This window comes from Pelmatolapia mariae, linkage group LG15 (assembly GCF_036321145.2).
Source record: "Pelmatolapia mariae isolate MD_Pm_ZW linkage group LG15, Pm_UMD_F_2, whole genome shotgun sequence".
Taxonomy (NCBI): Eukaryota; Metazoa; Chordata; class Actinopteri; order Cichliformes; family Cichlidae; genus Pelmatolapia; species Pelmatolapia mariae.
This window is the reverse complement of record NC_086240.1, coordinates 7,619,646-7,636,410: the sequence shown is the minus strand read 5'-3', so window position 1 is coordinate 7,636,410 and position 16,765 is coordinate 7,619,646. Positions and strand designations below refer to the sequence as shown.

Below are 16,765 nucleotides of genomic sequence, written 5' to 3'. Positions count from 1 at the left end.
ATTTTTTTTTTTTACTTTTTACTAAGGTTAAAACAAGCTTCCGTAATTATGAAAGAATTGCATATCTCAATATAGACCCGATATTTCAAATTCCAATTCAAAGGTGCTTTATTAGCATGACAGTCTCTAACACAATATTGCCACAAAATCAAAGTACAATTTAACAAAAATATCACAGTTTATTTAATGAAAATGTATTTAACGAGATGTCCCCCTTTTCATAACCGGTGTTTATTGTCAGTCATTTTGACCTGTTTCTTTTTTTTTTCTTTTTTGAATTTCAGCAGCTATGCCAATAGTTTTCGTATTGCTTTTAGTTTGAAATAATAATTTTACTTTGACTTGCACTTAAATGTTGAGCACTGTGGGCTCACATAAAATATTGTAGTTTGAGCCCACTCCATGTGTACTTATTACTACCCAAAATAGCCATCTTTGTATTGAAATGGCCAACAACACCTAACTTAAATTATTCTAATTATTCTACTGTCTCCTCATGTTGATATCAAAGGTAGCCTCCTCCCAGAAGGTCTGACTCCAAACATTCTTTCATGACCTTTCAGAAATCACTGAAGACAAATAAAATACAACACTGTTTCCAAAAAGTTGGAATGCTTTGTAAACTATAGCCATAGAAAAAGTAACGGTTGAGTTGATTGGTACAGAATTGAAATTATTGATCTGATAGTACAAAGAAAATGAAGAAACACAAGTATTGCCTTTTTTAATGCATGCTCACTTTGAATTCGATAACAGTGAAATCAATCCGCTCACGACTTGTCACACTAATGAGCGAGAGGTCAGTAATGTCATGGAGTCTTGGCATGAGGGTGTAAAAAGAGGAGAGGCTGCTTTAATGCACATAGGATGGGACCTTGGCGAAGGCACCACAAATACTTAATGATATGCACAGGTATTGGGAGCAGCGCACCTTGATTATTTCAGCAGGACTATGTTAAACCACACATTGACACAGAACTGTTTAGCAAACGAAATGAAGCAAGTATGGAGAAGCTCTGTTTTCATTTTACACAACAAATTTTAAAAGAGTGACGGCGTCCCCATCTCAGCATGATTCAAATTCAGAATGAGTACATGTATAACTTTGAAGTCACATTTCTATTATTCATTTATTTTGAAATTTAAATTATTTTCATTCCTTGTGTTCCATTTATTCTAGTAGTTTATTTACACAGTGTGCCAACTCTCTTGAAAACAGAGACCTTCACGAATGCTTTGCCACATTGGTGACTTCGGGGTCGAGTTGTGCCGAGCTGTTTAAGGATGGGAGAGTAACAGAGTGGATTTCTAAGCATCTCACAGGTTCCTAAGTTTCCTGCCCCACCAAACGGCGATGGACCACTCTTTTTGTTCTGTTTTTTTTTTTTTTTCAAAACCCTGAATGCTTTATTGAAAATATGCATACATAACACTTTCCCTACACAACAATACAAAACAGTACAATCACTTTTGTAAATAACACATTGAACGTAAATCCACACATTTCCCCTTCCCGCCCAAACCCAAGGAACTTAGAGATGCTACTGTAAGCCCTTAGTATCCCCCACCCGCCACCTCTACCTCTGAGAAATAAGACAGTTAAATCAGAAACAAGTCCCTTGGTAAACCCAAGACAAAAGAACAGAGCAGACACCAGGTTGCATACAGATATAGCATTTGCCACCAGCAGGTGAACGATGGGCTTTACTGGAACTCTTATTTGGGGTCTTGGTGTGTACCGTTTGTCTCAAGTCTTCTGAAATGATGCAGGGCGTGGAAGAGGAGTCCATTCTATGGTCTAGGAGTCAAGAGAGAGGTTTCCAATGTGTGAATATCAGATCAACACATACACAAGTGCCTCAAGTAAATTTGGCTTTGATGCGGGGTCAGAGAAGTAGCCACTGCCAATCTACAACGGCACGCCGAGAGAGATGATCGGTTGCGTACACAGACATGTGATAAAACAAGATTTTCACATGAAGGAAACTCTTTAAAGGCGAGGGGTGGATAGATCAAACCTGATTTGATTGTAGGTAACACACTTCCTATGACTCTTCTCGCTCCTAGGTGCATGAGTGTTACTGTGCATATTATTTTATGTGATAGTGGTAGAAAATATGCAACTGAATACAGATGAACAAAATATATTTAAAACATAAAAGAGTTAAAAAGGGTTATAAAGATTACAACAAAAACAAAAAGGACTCCAAATGTCTGGTTATACTTTAATATGATCATACAGAGAAAGAGATCAACCAAAAAATGATATATGAACAACAAAAAAAAGGAAAAAAAAAAAAAGTAACAAAAAAGTCCAATAAAAACAGACAGAAAAGCACTGTTTTGAAACATTTCACTGTATATCAGTCTGTAGCAAATAGTCATTACATACCCTCGAAAAGGGAGGAAGAAAGCTTTGAATGGTGCACTGACCACTGAATAACTTGGCTGGAGAGTGAAGTGGGGGGGGGGGGTTAATGCTGAATTCTCTCTAAGCTCGACAGCGGTACCCTCAAGAAGAGCCTGCTACGCCTTTTGAGAGTGAGGGCGAGCTTTCAAAAACTCAAAGACAAGCCACTGCTTTTTAGATGCATAGAGGCATAGTAAGGGCTTGCTTCCTTTAAGCAATCTCCTATGTAGGTTACGTCTTCACCAATGTAACATTTTACGTTTTAGGCTGGGAACTTCATGGATTTATGCCATTGCTGTATGTGCAAGAGAGCAGAAAAGACTACTCAAAGTGCAGTGTGGGGGGGGGGGGGGGGGGGGGGGGGGGGGTTGCGTACATAGTGAAGGTTTGTGTGCAACTGTATAAACAGGAAGGCAGTTTGTGTGCGTTTCCAGGATTGCAACAACACTCCCTAACTGTGCGCTCAAAGCGTGGATCTGGGTACTGGTGCCTCTCCTCTCTGGGGCTGTCCTACTACACGTCCATTAATTACAATCATTAACTTCTCATAAGAAATTACTCTTTGCTAATAACAACACTTTACAGCTTTTTAGAAACATGTCTCGCTCGAATTGCTCTTTTGTAATTTCCTTCTCCTCCCCAAACCCACAAAAAGCAGATGTCACTGGTTCAGTGTCGCTTAAATGCCACGTGGTAGGGAGAAAAAAAAAAAAAAAAAAAAAAAAGGAGAAAGAAATCTGAATGTAAAAATTAAAGCCCCAGATTAAAAAAAACAAAACAAACAAAATGACTTTCTTTTACAAAATGGCTCTCAAGTATTCTTTGTTCCACAGATAGAGGTCCCTATGGGGCTTTGGATAACTCAGAACTGGTTTTAAAATCCTCTTTACAATTTTAACATGGGATTAGGAGAATTGGAGAGAGGGTGGGGGATTATCTGCTGGTGCGAATTGAACACACATGCACGCACGCACACACACACACACACACACACACACAAAGCACACGCCAATTAAATCTGCACTCAGTAACGTCAGCTCTCATACTAATGTGTGCATGCATAATCGCTCATTCACTCTCACTCACACACTCACACAGAGGAGGAACAGCAGTCACTGATGTGCATTAAAAGTTGCACTTTTCACATCTGAAAGCATGTCTCTTGAGAAAGGTCAAAGTGTATGTCTTGATAGTGGAAACGCCACCTTATCAACAACGAATGACCCACCCCTCCCTCCTCGCAGATGATATGTGAACTGTGAGTTCCTCTGTCCTCCTCTTAGGCAGATGTAATGGAGTTGTGCGGTAGCTAGCTCGACAGACGGTGTGGGGGTGGGGGGGTGTACTGTCAGTTGGAAACAGAACAGCAACTGTCCTTTAGCAGTTAAATTAAGGAATAAAAAGGTTTTATTTTTCCTAATGTTGAGAAACAAAAAGTGGAATCTTCACACTAAAGCATTCCAAGGGCACTACTTGCTAAGATTCACCTCTTAAATGAGAATAAACCCTATGACTATCATAAAAAAAATCCAACATTTAGCATAGCCTTTTTTTTTTGTCTGTGTTTCAGCTGGTCGGTCAATGTTTCCACTGTGGACTTTCAGCCTTTGTCCAAAAGATTGAATGTTAATATAGCAAGAAAGAGGGGGAGAGGAAAACATACATACAGAATAGTTGCTATATCCCCCCTCTATGCACCATCCTCCCCCAGCAAGACCCCACCCCAAGTCCATGGAGACATTATACAGGTAACGTGAGAGACAGACAGGCACACAGATGTAGTCCAGTGAGCAGACGGCTGATCTGCGGTGTCTGTCTGGAGGCATCACGGGGACTTGATGTGCTCCAAGCTCCAGGTGGAGGTGGGTTTCCTGGGAAACTTGTGAGGATCTGGCATGGGTGGTGACCACGCAGGGACATGGAGGAAGAAGGGTTTGCTTGGAAGAGGAGAACAGCCATTGCAGCTCTCCAGGGAGTATCCCGCTGGGCGCCGACTCATTTATCAGGCCTTTAGGTCAGAATCGGATTTCGGATGAAGACGAGTTTTCGGTCCGTCTTCACACTCGCTATTTTTTTCTAGGCCAGTCAGGAGACAATTTTCTTCCGTATGTTTTCTCTTTTTTGTTGGTTATTCTTCTCTTGCAATATGTGGATGCTGGGTTTTCTTCGCCCATGAACATTGTGTTTTACTGTGGGATGTTGTTTGTTGTTAGAGACACGGTTTCTGCTCTATTAGTGACCATCAACTGTCCATGTGACTGCAGTTTTCTGAGAAGGAAATAAACATTTAGTAGATCAAAATGGTGATTTGAGGAGAATTTTAGCATAAATCAACATGAACAAAAACAAAAATAAAATAAAATCATGTTATAACCAACAGTTATAACTACCGTTGAGCCCATCTGCCTCTTGTGATTCGAGGAAGGGTGCAGGGCCCCAGATGCGTACTGTGCCGTCATCGGAGGCAGAAGCCATGAGGCTTGGGATGGCCGGGTTCCAGCTCACACAGTTAACGGTGCGCGTGTGGCCTGTGAGCTCAGCGATAGGAAGTTCACCACGCCGATGCCAGATGTATACTTTGTGGTCTGTGGCAATAGATAAAGAAAGCAATAAAACAGGTGGAAGAAAACAGGGTTCGAATTGTAGGGGAATTAATGTAAAAGACAACACCGATCGGAATTTAGAAAGTTTAGAGAAACTGAATGAAAGGAAGAAACATTTCCCCATTTTTCACAAGGAAATATGGGGAAAGGGTGCAGAGGAATGAAATACAGCAAAAGATCTGGGCTGGCTGGGAATTGGCTGCTAAGGGCTTTAACCATCCTAATAAAGGCATTTAAGTTACTTTTCCCAAATTAGTCACTACAATAATGGTGATCAGAAGTCATGCAGAGCTACACGCAGAAAGGACACTGGACCAGAACACATTACACTGAAAGAAGACTCATACATGTTCTACTAAACATAGTCAAAACGTGGCCATTTATTCCCACAGCACTCTGACTGTACCTTCGCTGCCACTGGCAATGAAGTCTTCGTTGTGTCCTCCAAAGCAGGAGTGGATTGTGTAGAAGCCCTGGGTAACACCTTGGTACTTCCTTACCAGCACCCGGTCCTGAAGGTCCCACAGGTGCACTCCCTACAAAAAGGTATAGACCAACAGACTCTAACTACTGAAGGATACTTTACACCGTTTAGCAAAACAGCAGCCATGCATTTTAGCAGGACTGATGCTGTAAAGAGCCTGAATTGGTCAGTGGCTTACCTGAGTTGCTACATTTAACAAAGCTAATCTTCCGTTCTTTGAAACAGTAAAAGACATGATAGGGTGGTCCTCCTGAACTCTGTAAAGGACATGTGAACAAGACACAGCCTGTCAGGCACTGTGATGTGTGATGTAACTGATAAGTATAACGTGATATTTTAGAGCAAATACTACAGACAGCTGTAGAGTTCCTAAAATTCAGGAACAGTTTGTTGTGGTATTCATCTGTTTTAAAGTGAAACCATAGCTATAAAAGGAGCACTGATCGGCATCAGAAGAGATCAACTCCAACAACTACCATGATTAGTGATTCATTACACCTGGATTAGCCCCTTGAGAAAAATGGCACATGTCAACAATATTTCATGTAGGTATACAACAGTGCAGGGGTGAGGAGCGCTGACACATACATGTTTCTGTCCGTAAGGTCCTCAAAGTTGTACCCCCGGATACGCTGGTGGGTGTCTGAGGCCAGCACTATCCTGCCATCGTTCAGGCACCACAGGCACTGCACTCTCACACCCTCCCAGGAGTCTAACAAGTTGCCATCCAGATCCTGAAATACACACATCAGAGAAGAGAAACACTGAAACAGCATAGTATGGCAATCATACTAAACTCTTACTCCCATTGGACGCTTATGAGGGGAAGCACTTGTTTCTCTGTTGTGAAGTGGTTTCTGTCATATTTCAGGCCTGCTTCCAGGACAAAATGACCGATTGTGAAACAGAAGTTAGTGGGGATGATCAGCTTATGAGGGGAAACCTTTGGGAAAAATCCCAAACTTCTTTTAATGGTCAAACCACATCTTTATTGATATATATCAAGGTGTCAAAACTCTTCATTAAAAGGTACAGTGAACCACCCTGGGAGGGGAAAGAGCTAACAGAATCTTCTGTTTTCTTTCAACCATTTATCATCCACACAAAAGACCTACTTAGTCACAAAGCACACACAGATAGCTGTAGATCAACTGTGAAAAACATTTTTATGGGCTCTTTCAGTAAGTTGGATAGAAAATCACAACACTGAAAGAGCCCATGAGTGTTTGAAAACCTGATTAAGGTCATCCCAGCATTTCAATAGACGTTTAACAGCTGCTAACACAATCAAATCTCTTTTCCTTTTCTCTCTTCCCCACCACACCATTATGAAAACATGCCAGGAATTCAGCACTGATTAACAGAAGCAATGATAACAAGATAAGATATGCTTTATTTAGCACAAAATGTGGCAAAATTGTTACAGCAGTTAAAACTTAAGTTAAATTCAACAAAAATATAACAAAATAGCTGGGATGACTAATTATTTTCAAGAAAAAAAAAAGGTGAAAAATTTGACGAAAGCACACAAACTAAAAACAACTGTGCATTAAACATAGAGAGAGGATAAAAAAAATCATTAATTAACTTACACACTGATAAAACTGTCCCCTTTGTCCTCCAGTGACAAAGCGCTTGCCATCAGGGTTCCAGGCCACGCTGGTCAGACTATCTTCATGGGACTGGGACATTTTGGTCCGCAGCTCCCCCGTCTGGTGAAGAGGGGGGATTGACAGACCGATTGCAAATCAAGAGGAGAGAAAATGGGGGAAGGGAGACAGCGAGAAGAAATATTAAGCAAGAGTGGGGGAGGGATGAGTAACAGGAAAGGAAACAGAAGGGGATCGGTGAAGCAGAGAGGTCACTGAGTACACACAGCACACTACGGAGTATCTAAGGCAGGTTATCCAGCACACGTTTCCTCATTTTGAAAAAGAAAGATTTTGAGATTCACCCATGTATGCTTTTCTACACAACTGTACTATTATGTTCTCTGCTGTTTGAAGAAGTAATATAGCATTAAAGTTAACAAGTGAAGCCACCGTGCATCAACCTTACCTGAACATTCCAGAGCCAGAGCTCGGAGCAGTCATCCGGTCCGCAGGCGATCAGGTAGGTGTCATCGGGACTCCAGGCTAAGTAGGAGACGCCGTATGCATGACCCTCCAGGGTTCGCAGCAGCTTCAGCTGGTGGGTCTCCTACACAGATAGTAAGAGGACAAAGAAAAACCCTGAGACACAATATGGACTGGGCCCTTATTTGTGGAAATTTAAAAAAACAAACAAACCAAATTGTCAAGAGATTTTAAAGTCTGAAATTAAAATACTAATAAACCTCCCCAAAACTTACCGGGTCCACTTGCCAAATTATGACAGTAGTGTCTTTGGAGCCAGTGGCTAGCTTGGTGCCATCATTTGAGAATTTGCAGAACCACACCTCATTACAATGCTCAGTCAGAATCTGTTGAGTGTAACATGGGAACTGCTTCCTGTAACACACACACAAGATGAAAAAGTTAAAATCGTAATTCAGTCATCCATTTAACCCAGGTCCAGGTGGCCGGGGCAGCCGTCTAAGCCTTAATCACCTCGGTTGTCTCCTTTCACTGCAAAGAGACAGCAGCTCTACTTTGAGCCCCTCATGCAAAGCAGAGCTCCCACCAGCTCTACAGCCCACCTAAAAGAAAAACACTTGGCTTGTTGCCCATCACTTTGTAGCAAACAGTTGGTATCGCTAATCCTTACACTTGTAAGGACACCTTTTGAAAGAACCTTGGTTCTGTTCCTTGTATTCTTAATCTTTTAGTTGCTACCCACAGCTGGTGCCCACTGGTGAGGATAGGATCTACCAGAAAGTCATCAACTTTGGGCTAAGCCCTCTCTTCACCACACAAAACAGTCACAGTGCCCAGATCACTACAGTTTCTGATGGATCTTCCTATCCATTCCACTCCACTCTTGCCCCACTCATGAAAAAGCCTGCAAAGTTCTTGAACTCCTCCACTGAATGGAGCGTGTCCCCTGAGGGATGCTGTCATATGCATTTTCCCAGGTCCATAATATGCATGTAGATTTATGGGGAAAACTCCAACACACCCTGTACTATCTCCTGAGATCGACAGTTGGCCCAGTTTCCATATTCTTCTTTCCGAACCGGAGTTTGAACTAATGCTTAGACTCTCCTCGCCAGCACCACTGCACTGAACTGTGATCCTCTGAAGATGTAACACACCCACTGGTCGCCCTTTATAAAGAGGTCAATCCTCAGTCTGCCAATCCAAAGGCACTGTTCGTGACTTTTGTGCATTGTTCCAGGGGAGTGTGAACAAAGACAACAGAGCAACCAGAGCCTTAAAGAACTTGAATTTCATATTCCCTTCATTGTGTCAGTTAAAACAATCAATTTTAGATGAGCCACAGCAGTAAGACCGGTTGTGAACAACAGTGATTATCTGCTGGAAAATCCTGGATTTATCCTGGATATTGCTTTGACATGTACCATCTACTTAAACATTGGTGCACACCAAACACCCCACTCCCTCAACCTATCTCACACTACAAAAGACTTAAAGGATCCTTTGCCAGTGTCAAAGTTCCAGACACCAGAGGACACCCACAGAGGCTGCATGTCCATTCCCTGATGAGCTACAGGTGTTTGGGACATTACAATACACAGCAAATAAATAGGAGAGAGAAAATGCGACAGGTTAAAATATACGAAGCATCAAGGTACAAAAGAAAAGAAGTAGTGGAGACATAGTAGTGGAGTAGGTCATTAAAGAGAAAAATCAGCTGACTAGCACTCCAAAAACAACATTTAGAATCACAAGGAGCTCCAACATTTTGGTTTTATAACAACAAGAGTAAAATATTACAGTTTTGTAATTTAGCAAAGTCTGGCATCTTGGAGAGAGTGCAACATGCTAGCTTGCAGTACCAACCTGCTGCAGACGTGATCAAGGAGGAGAGAGACTGAGTCCAGGTTATTGTCCAGCTTGGTGTTATGATAAAGGCAGCGGTCCCTCTGCAGCTCCACTGCTTGCCGGAGCAGGGTGTGCAGTCGACGAGGGGGCAGCATCACAGAAGGAGGCAGGTATGCTACAAATAGAGAGGAAAAAAAGGATCATACAGATTCACAGCTGCACATGGAATATGCACACACACACACACACACAAAAATAAGACAACATCTGTTAGCTGTACAGGGTCAGTTATGGAAATGCCTCCTCACTTTGTAGTTTATCCAGCAGCCTGCAGCGTGAAGCCGTGCCCTTGCCCTCCCACTCTGCCTTGGCCCTAAGATCCTCAGCATGGCTACACATTAGGTACCTGAAACAACATACAAGAACACAGTTTAAGCAAAACACACACTGAGAGGACATCATAACATCCATGAAGGATTATTACAATTTTAAAAAGACATCTTATCACCAGGAAGAAAACAGGAGCTTAAAATAGTGATAAGAATGGCCGTAAACTAAAACCACTGACAACACAATACAGATTTTAACTTAGACTAAATTTAGCGAACTTTCAGATGTGGTAAGTAAAGCATCCTGAAGGGTCTAAGATGAACTTGTTACATTCAGGTATTTGATATTTAAAAAAAGAGCTGACTAACATTCGCAGGTCAAGCAAAATGAATCCATGATTGTTTTATTACTGGAGAACTTGATAAAACAGTAAGTGTGACAAGAACTGCACTGTGAAAATTACTACTAAAATCATTTACCATATAGAAGTTTTACAGTGAATTCAACAGCTTAAGCTTCATCAATTATCATAATGTAAGACAATTTAATATTCCCTTAATTATCAGCAAACAATATTTATACAGGTGCGGATTTTGGTACAAGTAAATCACCAAACAGGCGTACCATTAGCATCTACAGGACTCTCCAATAGCTATATGGGTGGTTAGTAGGTGTGTATTTGTGCAGACAGGGTGAACATCCTGATGATGGCTATAAGCCAGAGGTAACATTAAACAGTACCCGCTGAGTACGTGGATGCGATCTGTGTTGTACTTGAGTGGCGTCAGCTCTCCCCGGAGGACCTGTAAAGCCTCCAAGACTTTTCCGTCCTCCAGGTACTCAAGGTACTTCTGCTGCAGCAGCAGGAACTTCATACGCTGAGTAAAAAGAAGAGAAGCACAGGTGTAGAGAAGGTAATCTATAAACACCAAAAATGTACAGGATGAAGAAATAAACACTAAAGAACAGCAGGAACAGTACTCAAATCCAAACGTTCAATGCACCAAGTCTCCCATAGCTGCAAATATCAAAACAAACAAGGCTGGCGCCGGCTAACAAAGCCTTCTTTCTAATTTTGGGAAAAGGTTCAAACATCAAACATTAAAGAGAATATATAATTACATGATAGGATGCATCAATAAACGAATTACCCAGCAAGCAAAGATTTCTCAGGAAGAAAACATGACTGCCAGAGCCAGATCCCCATCCAGTTTTTATAACTGAAAATAAGTTAGATTACAAATATGAAACTATCTATAATAATAAATGAATAAAGACTCGCACAGGTGTTCCAAACTACGATAATATGTGTTCTGTGTCACAAAGTACTTTTTAGGAATCTCATTTAGCTAAAGCCACATTATCACCCAAGAGCAGATGTCCCCATCCCATAGTAACATTCTTATCATAATATACAGATAAAAAAATATACTCATTTAGATATTAACATATACTGAAAATATCAGAAAAATACACCAACAAAAATAAGAAGTTTCCTGACCTTGTCCAACAATAGCATAAACTCTTATTAGCTCTTTATAACATTTTACAATCAAAGTCAAAAATAAGTGGCACTGATATATGCATCTGCACAGTGAAAATATGGAATACTAATAAATAAAATAAAAGAAACAGCTCAACAGCAGATCTCTGTTCAAACCTTTTGGGCTCAGATTGTAACATAACACTTGTATGCTTCCCTCCATAACAGAAATGCATCTGTGTGACTACACCATCAAAGAGGAAGCAATACTCAAACACCTTGAAATACTTGGCAACATACATCATACTGGATTTCTAGCTGAGGAATAATAAAGGTCTTTTGTGTGCTTCACCCTATCAAGCAATTATGCATTCTTTTTACTGAGTGACGTTTAAAGCTCACCTGGTTATCATTTATTGTTGTTTTGAATTACGTGGATAATGCCTTCAAGCTGAAACATGTTTCTTTTTTGTACCACAACAAAGAAAACCATTTATCAGAGTGTACTGGCATTCTGTTTGTAAGGAGAAAATAAAAGAATGACAAATAAGCTTAAACTACTGCTTTGACACTGACAGGAAGTGATTTTAACCATATATATCATGACAGCTAGTTTGCATAACTTAATCATAAAAAAGGATAAAGTACCACATTTTAAGGAAGCAAAAAAACAAAACATTCCCATTTAGGATATATGACACTGATACAATAAAACTCAAATTAGTGGTAGAATATAATTTAAATAATCAATTTGTCATTATTAGAATATATTTACAAATATGCATAGCACATATGGTAATATTAACATCACCATTTCTTTTATAGTGTTTACACATTGCTGCAGTTTAGCGATGTCATTTGCGGTGTTAAGCGCCTCCATCCTATCTCAGGTATGCAAGTACAGCAAGCACGCTCATATCGACTACACAAAAGCCACCCACATAACTCTGTAAATAAAGAGGGCAGAAACACACATCTCAGAGTTCTCCCCCTTAGGCCCGTGACACGAGCAAACTGTGCTCCAGAACTGCTGTGAATGTCATGTTGACTATGACAATGCTAATCTCAACTCAAGAACTAAAATGGCGTTATGAAAGAAAATAAAACATTAAAAAGCTACATCCATTTTCACAATAACTCAGCAGGGAATGGCTGTTAGAATCCTTATGACACAGAGCAGCACGCACTTGACTCTGGAGTATTTTTGGAGCTCATCTTGTTGCTAATTAGCATGCTAGCTAGGGATAATTAGTCTGAGCTGAGTCTCATTACCAAACTAATACTGTAAAGTATTTACTCTCATACTAATCTTCACAGGAATAAATGTTTGTGGATCAGTGGTATTCAATATTAAAGCTCCTGTTAGATCTACTGTGTACTGCAGAAATACACAACTGCAGTCTGTTCTGTTAAATACTGTACATGACATGGATATGTGCTCAATGTGCTGTTAATTGTATACATATTTAATTCTTTTAAACCACATTCTGTAATGCAAACTCTTGATCTCTCATATCTGCTCCCAGTATTGACTGACCTGGCAAAAACAAAGGTGTAGTAGCAAGAATCAAACCAAAACATAGCTTTTAAATCGATTAGTTATAATCAATGTAAAGACACTATGTAAAAAAACCCAAAAAACAACAGCACTGCAATGTGGAGTCACACTCTGCTTAAAAACAGTATCCAGTACACTACTCTAAATCTAAATGTGGATTCGCTCCTTCTTGTGGCGCTGTCCACAACAGGAATCCGCTCTATAACTGTATCATTCTGGAAAGTCCAGCTGTGCCTGCTAACTGACTGACTGTCATTCAGTCCAGTTCAGGTTTGGGCAAAGGGAGCTTACCACAATAGCATTGGGAGAATGCATCAATGCTCTCAGTTCGTTGAGATCATTCTCAGCCTGCACCAAAACAAAAGGGGGGTGACAGAGGGGAGAGAAAGAGGGAGAAATCGTTAGCTCAGCAATTTCCATGCATGCACAAGAAAACCCCCCCAAAAAACTAATTATATAAACAGTGCTACAGATTGTATGGTCACCTAATCTATAAGGCTTTGACAATGCAACTGTGCTGTGATCAAAATGTAAAGCACGAATCTCAAAGGACCAGCTACTTTTACCGTTTTGTAGATAACTTTATGGAATCAAAACAAATTGCTTGAGTATTAGTCTGATTATGACCACAGGCGTTCTAAACTGATGTAGGTTCGTTACACCAGGAGATTCATTTGTACCAGCATTAACACTTTTATAGGTCTGCTGTAAAGTGCTGGATCAAGCGCTAATAAAATAAACTGGCAATTTAAAAGCCAATTACATAAAGACACCTTAATAAGCATTTTACTTCACCTTTAAATTTCTGTTCATTCTACTCAGCCACAGAGGGTTATCCTGCGGGCTTCAACATTAAAAGTTAAACAAGTTCATGCTGCTGGGTTTGTATAACTGTGCCCCGTACAGACTGCTGTTTGAACTCACCTATGTTACCACCTGCTGCTTTCATAAACTTAGCTTTGGTTGATAATTAATATGAGGCGAGACTGATCTGAAAAGATATACTGTATGTATTCTAGCTCTGCGTTTTGAAGTGAAATTTCACTGTCACAAATTCCATGTTGCCCAGAATATTTCCTATTATGTAGTCACTGTAAACAAATACTAACCTTGTCCCACTCCCCCTCCATGACATGGTTGCGGAACTTGGTAGCTGAGGGGTGTTCCAGTCTGCAGCCTGATTCCTGCATCAGCAGGTCCACCGTCTGACTGCAGAGACACAGGAGGAGAGTGGAGGAGAGGAAGTTATCCAGATATATAATGATGAGACATGTAAAAGCAAAAAAATCAAGGACAAATGTGGTTTTCCAGCTATTAACAGTCACTCAATACTTGAAAATGTGAGCTCAGTCAGCTGACAAGTTAGCCCATCATTATGTTAAGTGACATTTTTAGGTAGGTTATAGACCTTTTTCCTCACTAGTCATTTATGTCATTATGCCAATACTTTATGGTGATGGCAAATAGAGTACTGGGTGACAAGACGATATTAATGTTTGTGGCCGACAGTAGGGAGAAGATAATTTAATGGCTAACAATAACTGGGAGAAGCCGGTTGTGGGGCAGTTGTGTCACCCAAGCATTATTTGTGGACACCAACATGAATCAAGCTTCCACTGCGGTTGACATCACCCCCTTCGGCTCTGTCAACAGTGAACCATAACCATCTGTGCAAACACCATCCCTCTGCTAAACACACTCCACTCCCATAAAAGCTCCTGCAGAGATGTGTGTGCAAGATAATGCAAGTGAAATGGGTATGGGGGGTGGCTGACACCTTCAGCATGATGACATCATTCTCAGGTATCAATGGAGTGGCGCAGCAGCTCTGTGCTGAGCCCGATTTCGCTTGTATTTCCCTGGCTGAAATGTAGGGGCTCTGTTTCATACCAGGCAATTTCATACCCCCCCCCCCCCCCAAAGAAAAGAAAAAAAAAACCCTCATAGTAAACACAGCAATGTCTTTTATAATGCCTATAATGCTATACTTTCTCAGCTGAACACTAGAAATCAAAGGACCCAACAGTGCAGACCACTGGCAGTTTGAAGATCACCATTCACACGTTTCTTGAAAAAACAACAAACCCTCATTTCTATAATTAGATTCAAACCAACGTTTCCATGTGAAACAGCTGGCAGAAAGCGCATTCCTCAGCCGCCATGAAGCCATCCGATTCTGCTCAGTTCGGGAACAAATGTCGCCCACAGTATTGACTGCTGACTTTAAATAAATACACGCTCCAATACATGCACGTCACTGTTTGTGACTGGCTGTTGACACATTGCTCGGACACAGTAACAAAGACGGAAAAAACGAAGGCAGGAGAGAAGTTCTAACATTCGTGAGATAGCTGTGTAAAATGGTGCCTGATTTGATGAAATAAATAGTTCCAATGACCCATCAAGAAATGCAAAGAGTGCATTAGGAATACTAAAATAACCAGGTCATATTTCATAACCCATACCCGTTATTACAGTGTCTTTCAGCATTGCAAGACTTATCCGTGTACCTCTCTAAAAAGAACAACCAAATTAAAAAAACAAACAAAAACGTGCTGCATTTGCAGACGAGCTACAAAAAGAAGAAAGCCACCTATCACCAGAGTAAAAAGCCGACGTTGAAAACCCCGTGCACTAACCTAACATTTTTCTCCGCACTTGCTTTTTGCGCAATAACCTCTCAAACGTAAAACTCACGCCGTAAACTCGATCATTCTGCTTAAGTACCTAATTAGGAAAACTGAACCGTCTCCATTTTATATAGCTGAAAAACCACAACAAATCAGCGATCCTTGTTTTGTGTGAACAAACGTTACTAATGTTAGATGATGTAATGCCTTTTATTCACTGCGAAATCTATAACATTTATTAATAGATCGTGACGTAACTGGCATTAAAAGCCTCCTACGAGTTATGGTGAACTCGTGAAACAGCTCTATGTTGAACTATGTTTTATCTTTCCGTAAACGTTTAATATCAGGACACAACACCTTAGCGCAGGCTACCGATGCTAGCTGTTATTGTGCAAGATGGACCCCTTCTTTCTACCAACTGTCGAGCTCACAGGCTAACTACCTACCCCATCCCCCCATGTTTGTGTCTGTCAAGCGCACTAATATCGCCTTTACCAACTGCTATTTCGCAGTTTCACATAAAATCCAAGTTATACAGATTGCACTTCTTATGTTCAATGCTAACGTTAACTGCCTTCGTGAGTTTTTCCTCGACTGACACAGTGAATAAACTTACTTCAGTCCTAGTCCGTGGAGATGTTGCCCTATTAATCGTATGACATCTTCCTCCGCCTGCGTTAGTCGTTTCTTCTTTTTCAACGAGCCGACCTCCGAACTCGAGGCCGTAGAAGCAGCCGAAGTCCCCGTGCAGGGCCCTACTGAAGATCCATTACTGGTACCGACGTTATTACCGTTATCTGTGCTGGAGAGAAGCCCATTTGAGTGAGTTCCTCCGACCGAGGAGGACTCCCCGTTTTGTGCGCTGTTTAAGCAAGAGAGCTCCGAGGATTCTTGTCCTTGTCCAGCCCCGTTTGCCTGCATACTGCTGCTGAGGTTGTTGACAACACTTCGGTTAAAGTGGATGGCAGAGGTGGCTTGAGAGTGTGCACCGCGTCCTAGGACAACTCCGGAAAGGCCTGTCAAAACTGCTGAAGCCCCGGGCTCTCCTGCTCCCTCCACCGCCGAGGCTCGGTGCTTCTTCCGCGGGGGCGGCGACGCTCCGCCGGTGTCCGAGTCGGAGGAGGAGGAAGCGGAGGCCAGAGTTTCCTCACCGAGAGCGGCCGTGGTTAGAAGCCGGCGAAGCTCCGGGTGGGAAATGAAGGTTAAGCTTCCAGATCTGAGGCCTCGTTGTCAGGCTTAGAGCGTACTGTCACTGTGGAAGCTCTGTCAGTTAGCCCGTTTTGTTGTTGTTTCTCTCAAAACAGCTGCAGCTCTAATGGAGTCCTGACGCCCTGACGTAAC

At 41.4% G+C, this 16,765-nt stretch overlaps 1 protein-coding gene across 1 annotated transcript; it reads right to left on the bottom strand.

Moving 5' to 3' along the window:
• Nucleotides 1-2,763: 2,763 nt before the first annotated feature.
• Nucleotides 2,764-16,641, bottom strand: LOC134643896 (WD repeat-containing protein 26). Its single transcript, XM_063496573.1, has 14 exons — nucleotides 16,041-16,641; nucleotides 13,901-14,000; nucleotides 13,083-13,139; nucleotides 10,492-10,628; nucleotides 9,729-9,826; nucleotides 9,439-9,595; nucleotides 7,848-7,986; nucleotides 7,556-7,696; nucleotides 7,090-7,209; nucleotides 6,086-6,231; nucleotides 5,676-5,754; nucleotides 5,420-5,549; nucleotides 4,801-4,995; nucleotides 2,764-4,678 (listed from the first exon to the last, which is right to left on the bottom strand). Exons 1-14 carry the CDS (start codon nucleotides 16,343-16,345, stop codon nucleotides 4,653-4,655), a joined length of 1,830 nt encoding a protein of 609 aa, XP_063352643.1. The 5' UTR covers nucleotides 16,346-16,641; the 3' UTR covers nucleotides 2,764-4,652.
• Between the last annotated feature and the right edge of the window lie 124 nt (nucleotides 16,642-16,765).

What these genes read in the sequence shown, in the direction of transcription:
- LOC134643896 (XM_063496573.1), bottom strand. Translation starts at nt 16,345, where the DNA reads ATGCAGGCAAACGGGGCTGGACAAGGACAAGAATCCTCGGAGCTCTCT. An exon ending in GGGGACAGTTTTATCAGTGT is followed by an intron (nt 6,232 to 7,089) that starts GTAAGTTAATTA and finishes TGTGTATTTCAG; the next exon opens with GATCTGGATGGCAACTTGTT. An exon ending in AGAGGCAGATGGGCTCAACG is followed by an intron (nt 4,679 to 4,800) that starts GTAGTTATAACT and finishes TTTCCTTCTCAG; the next exon opens with AAAACTGCAGTCACATGGAC.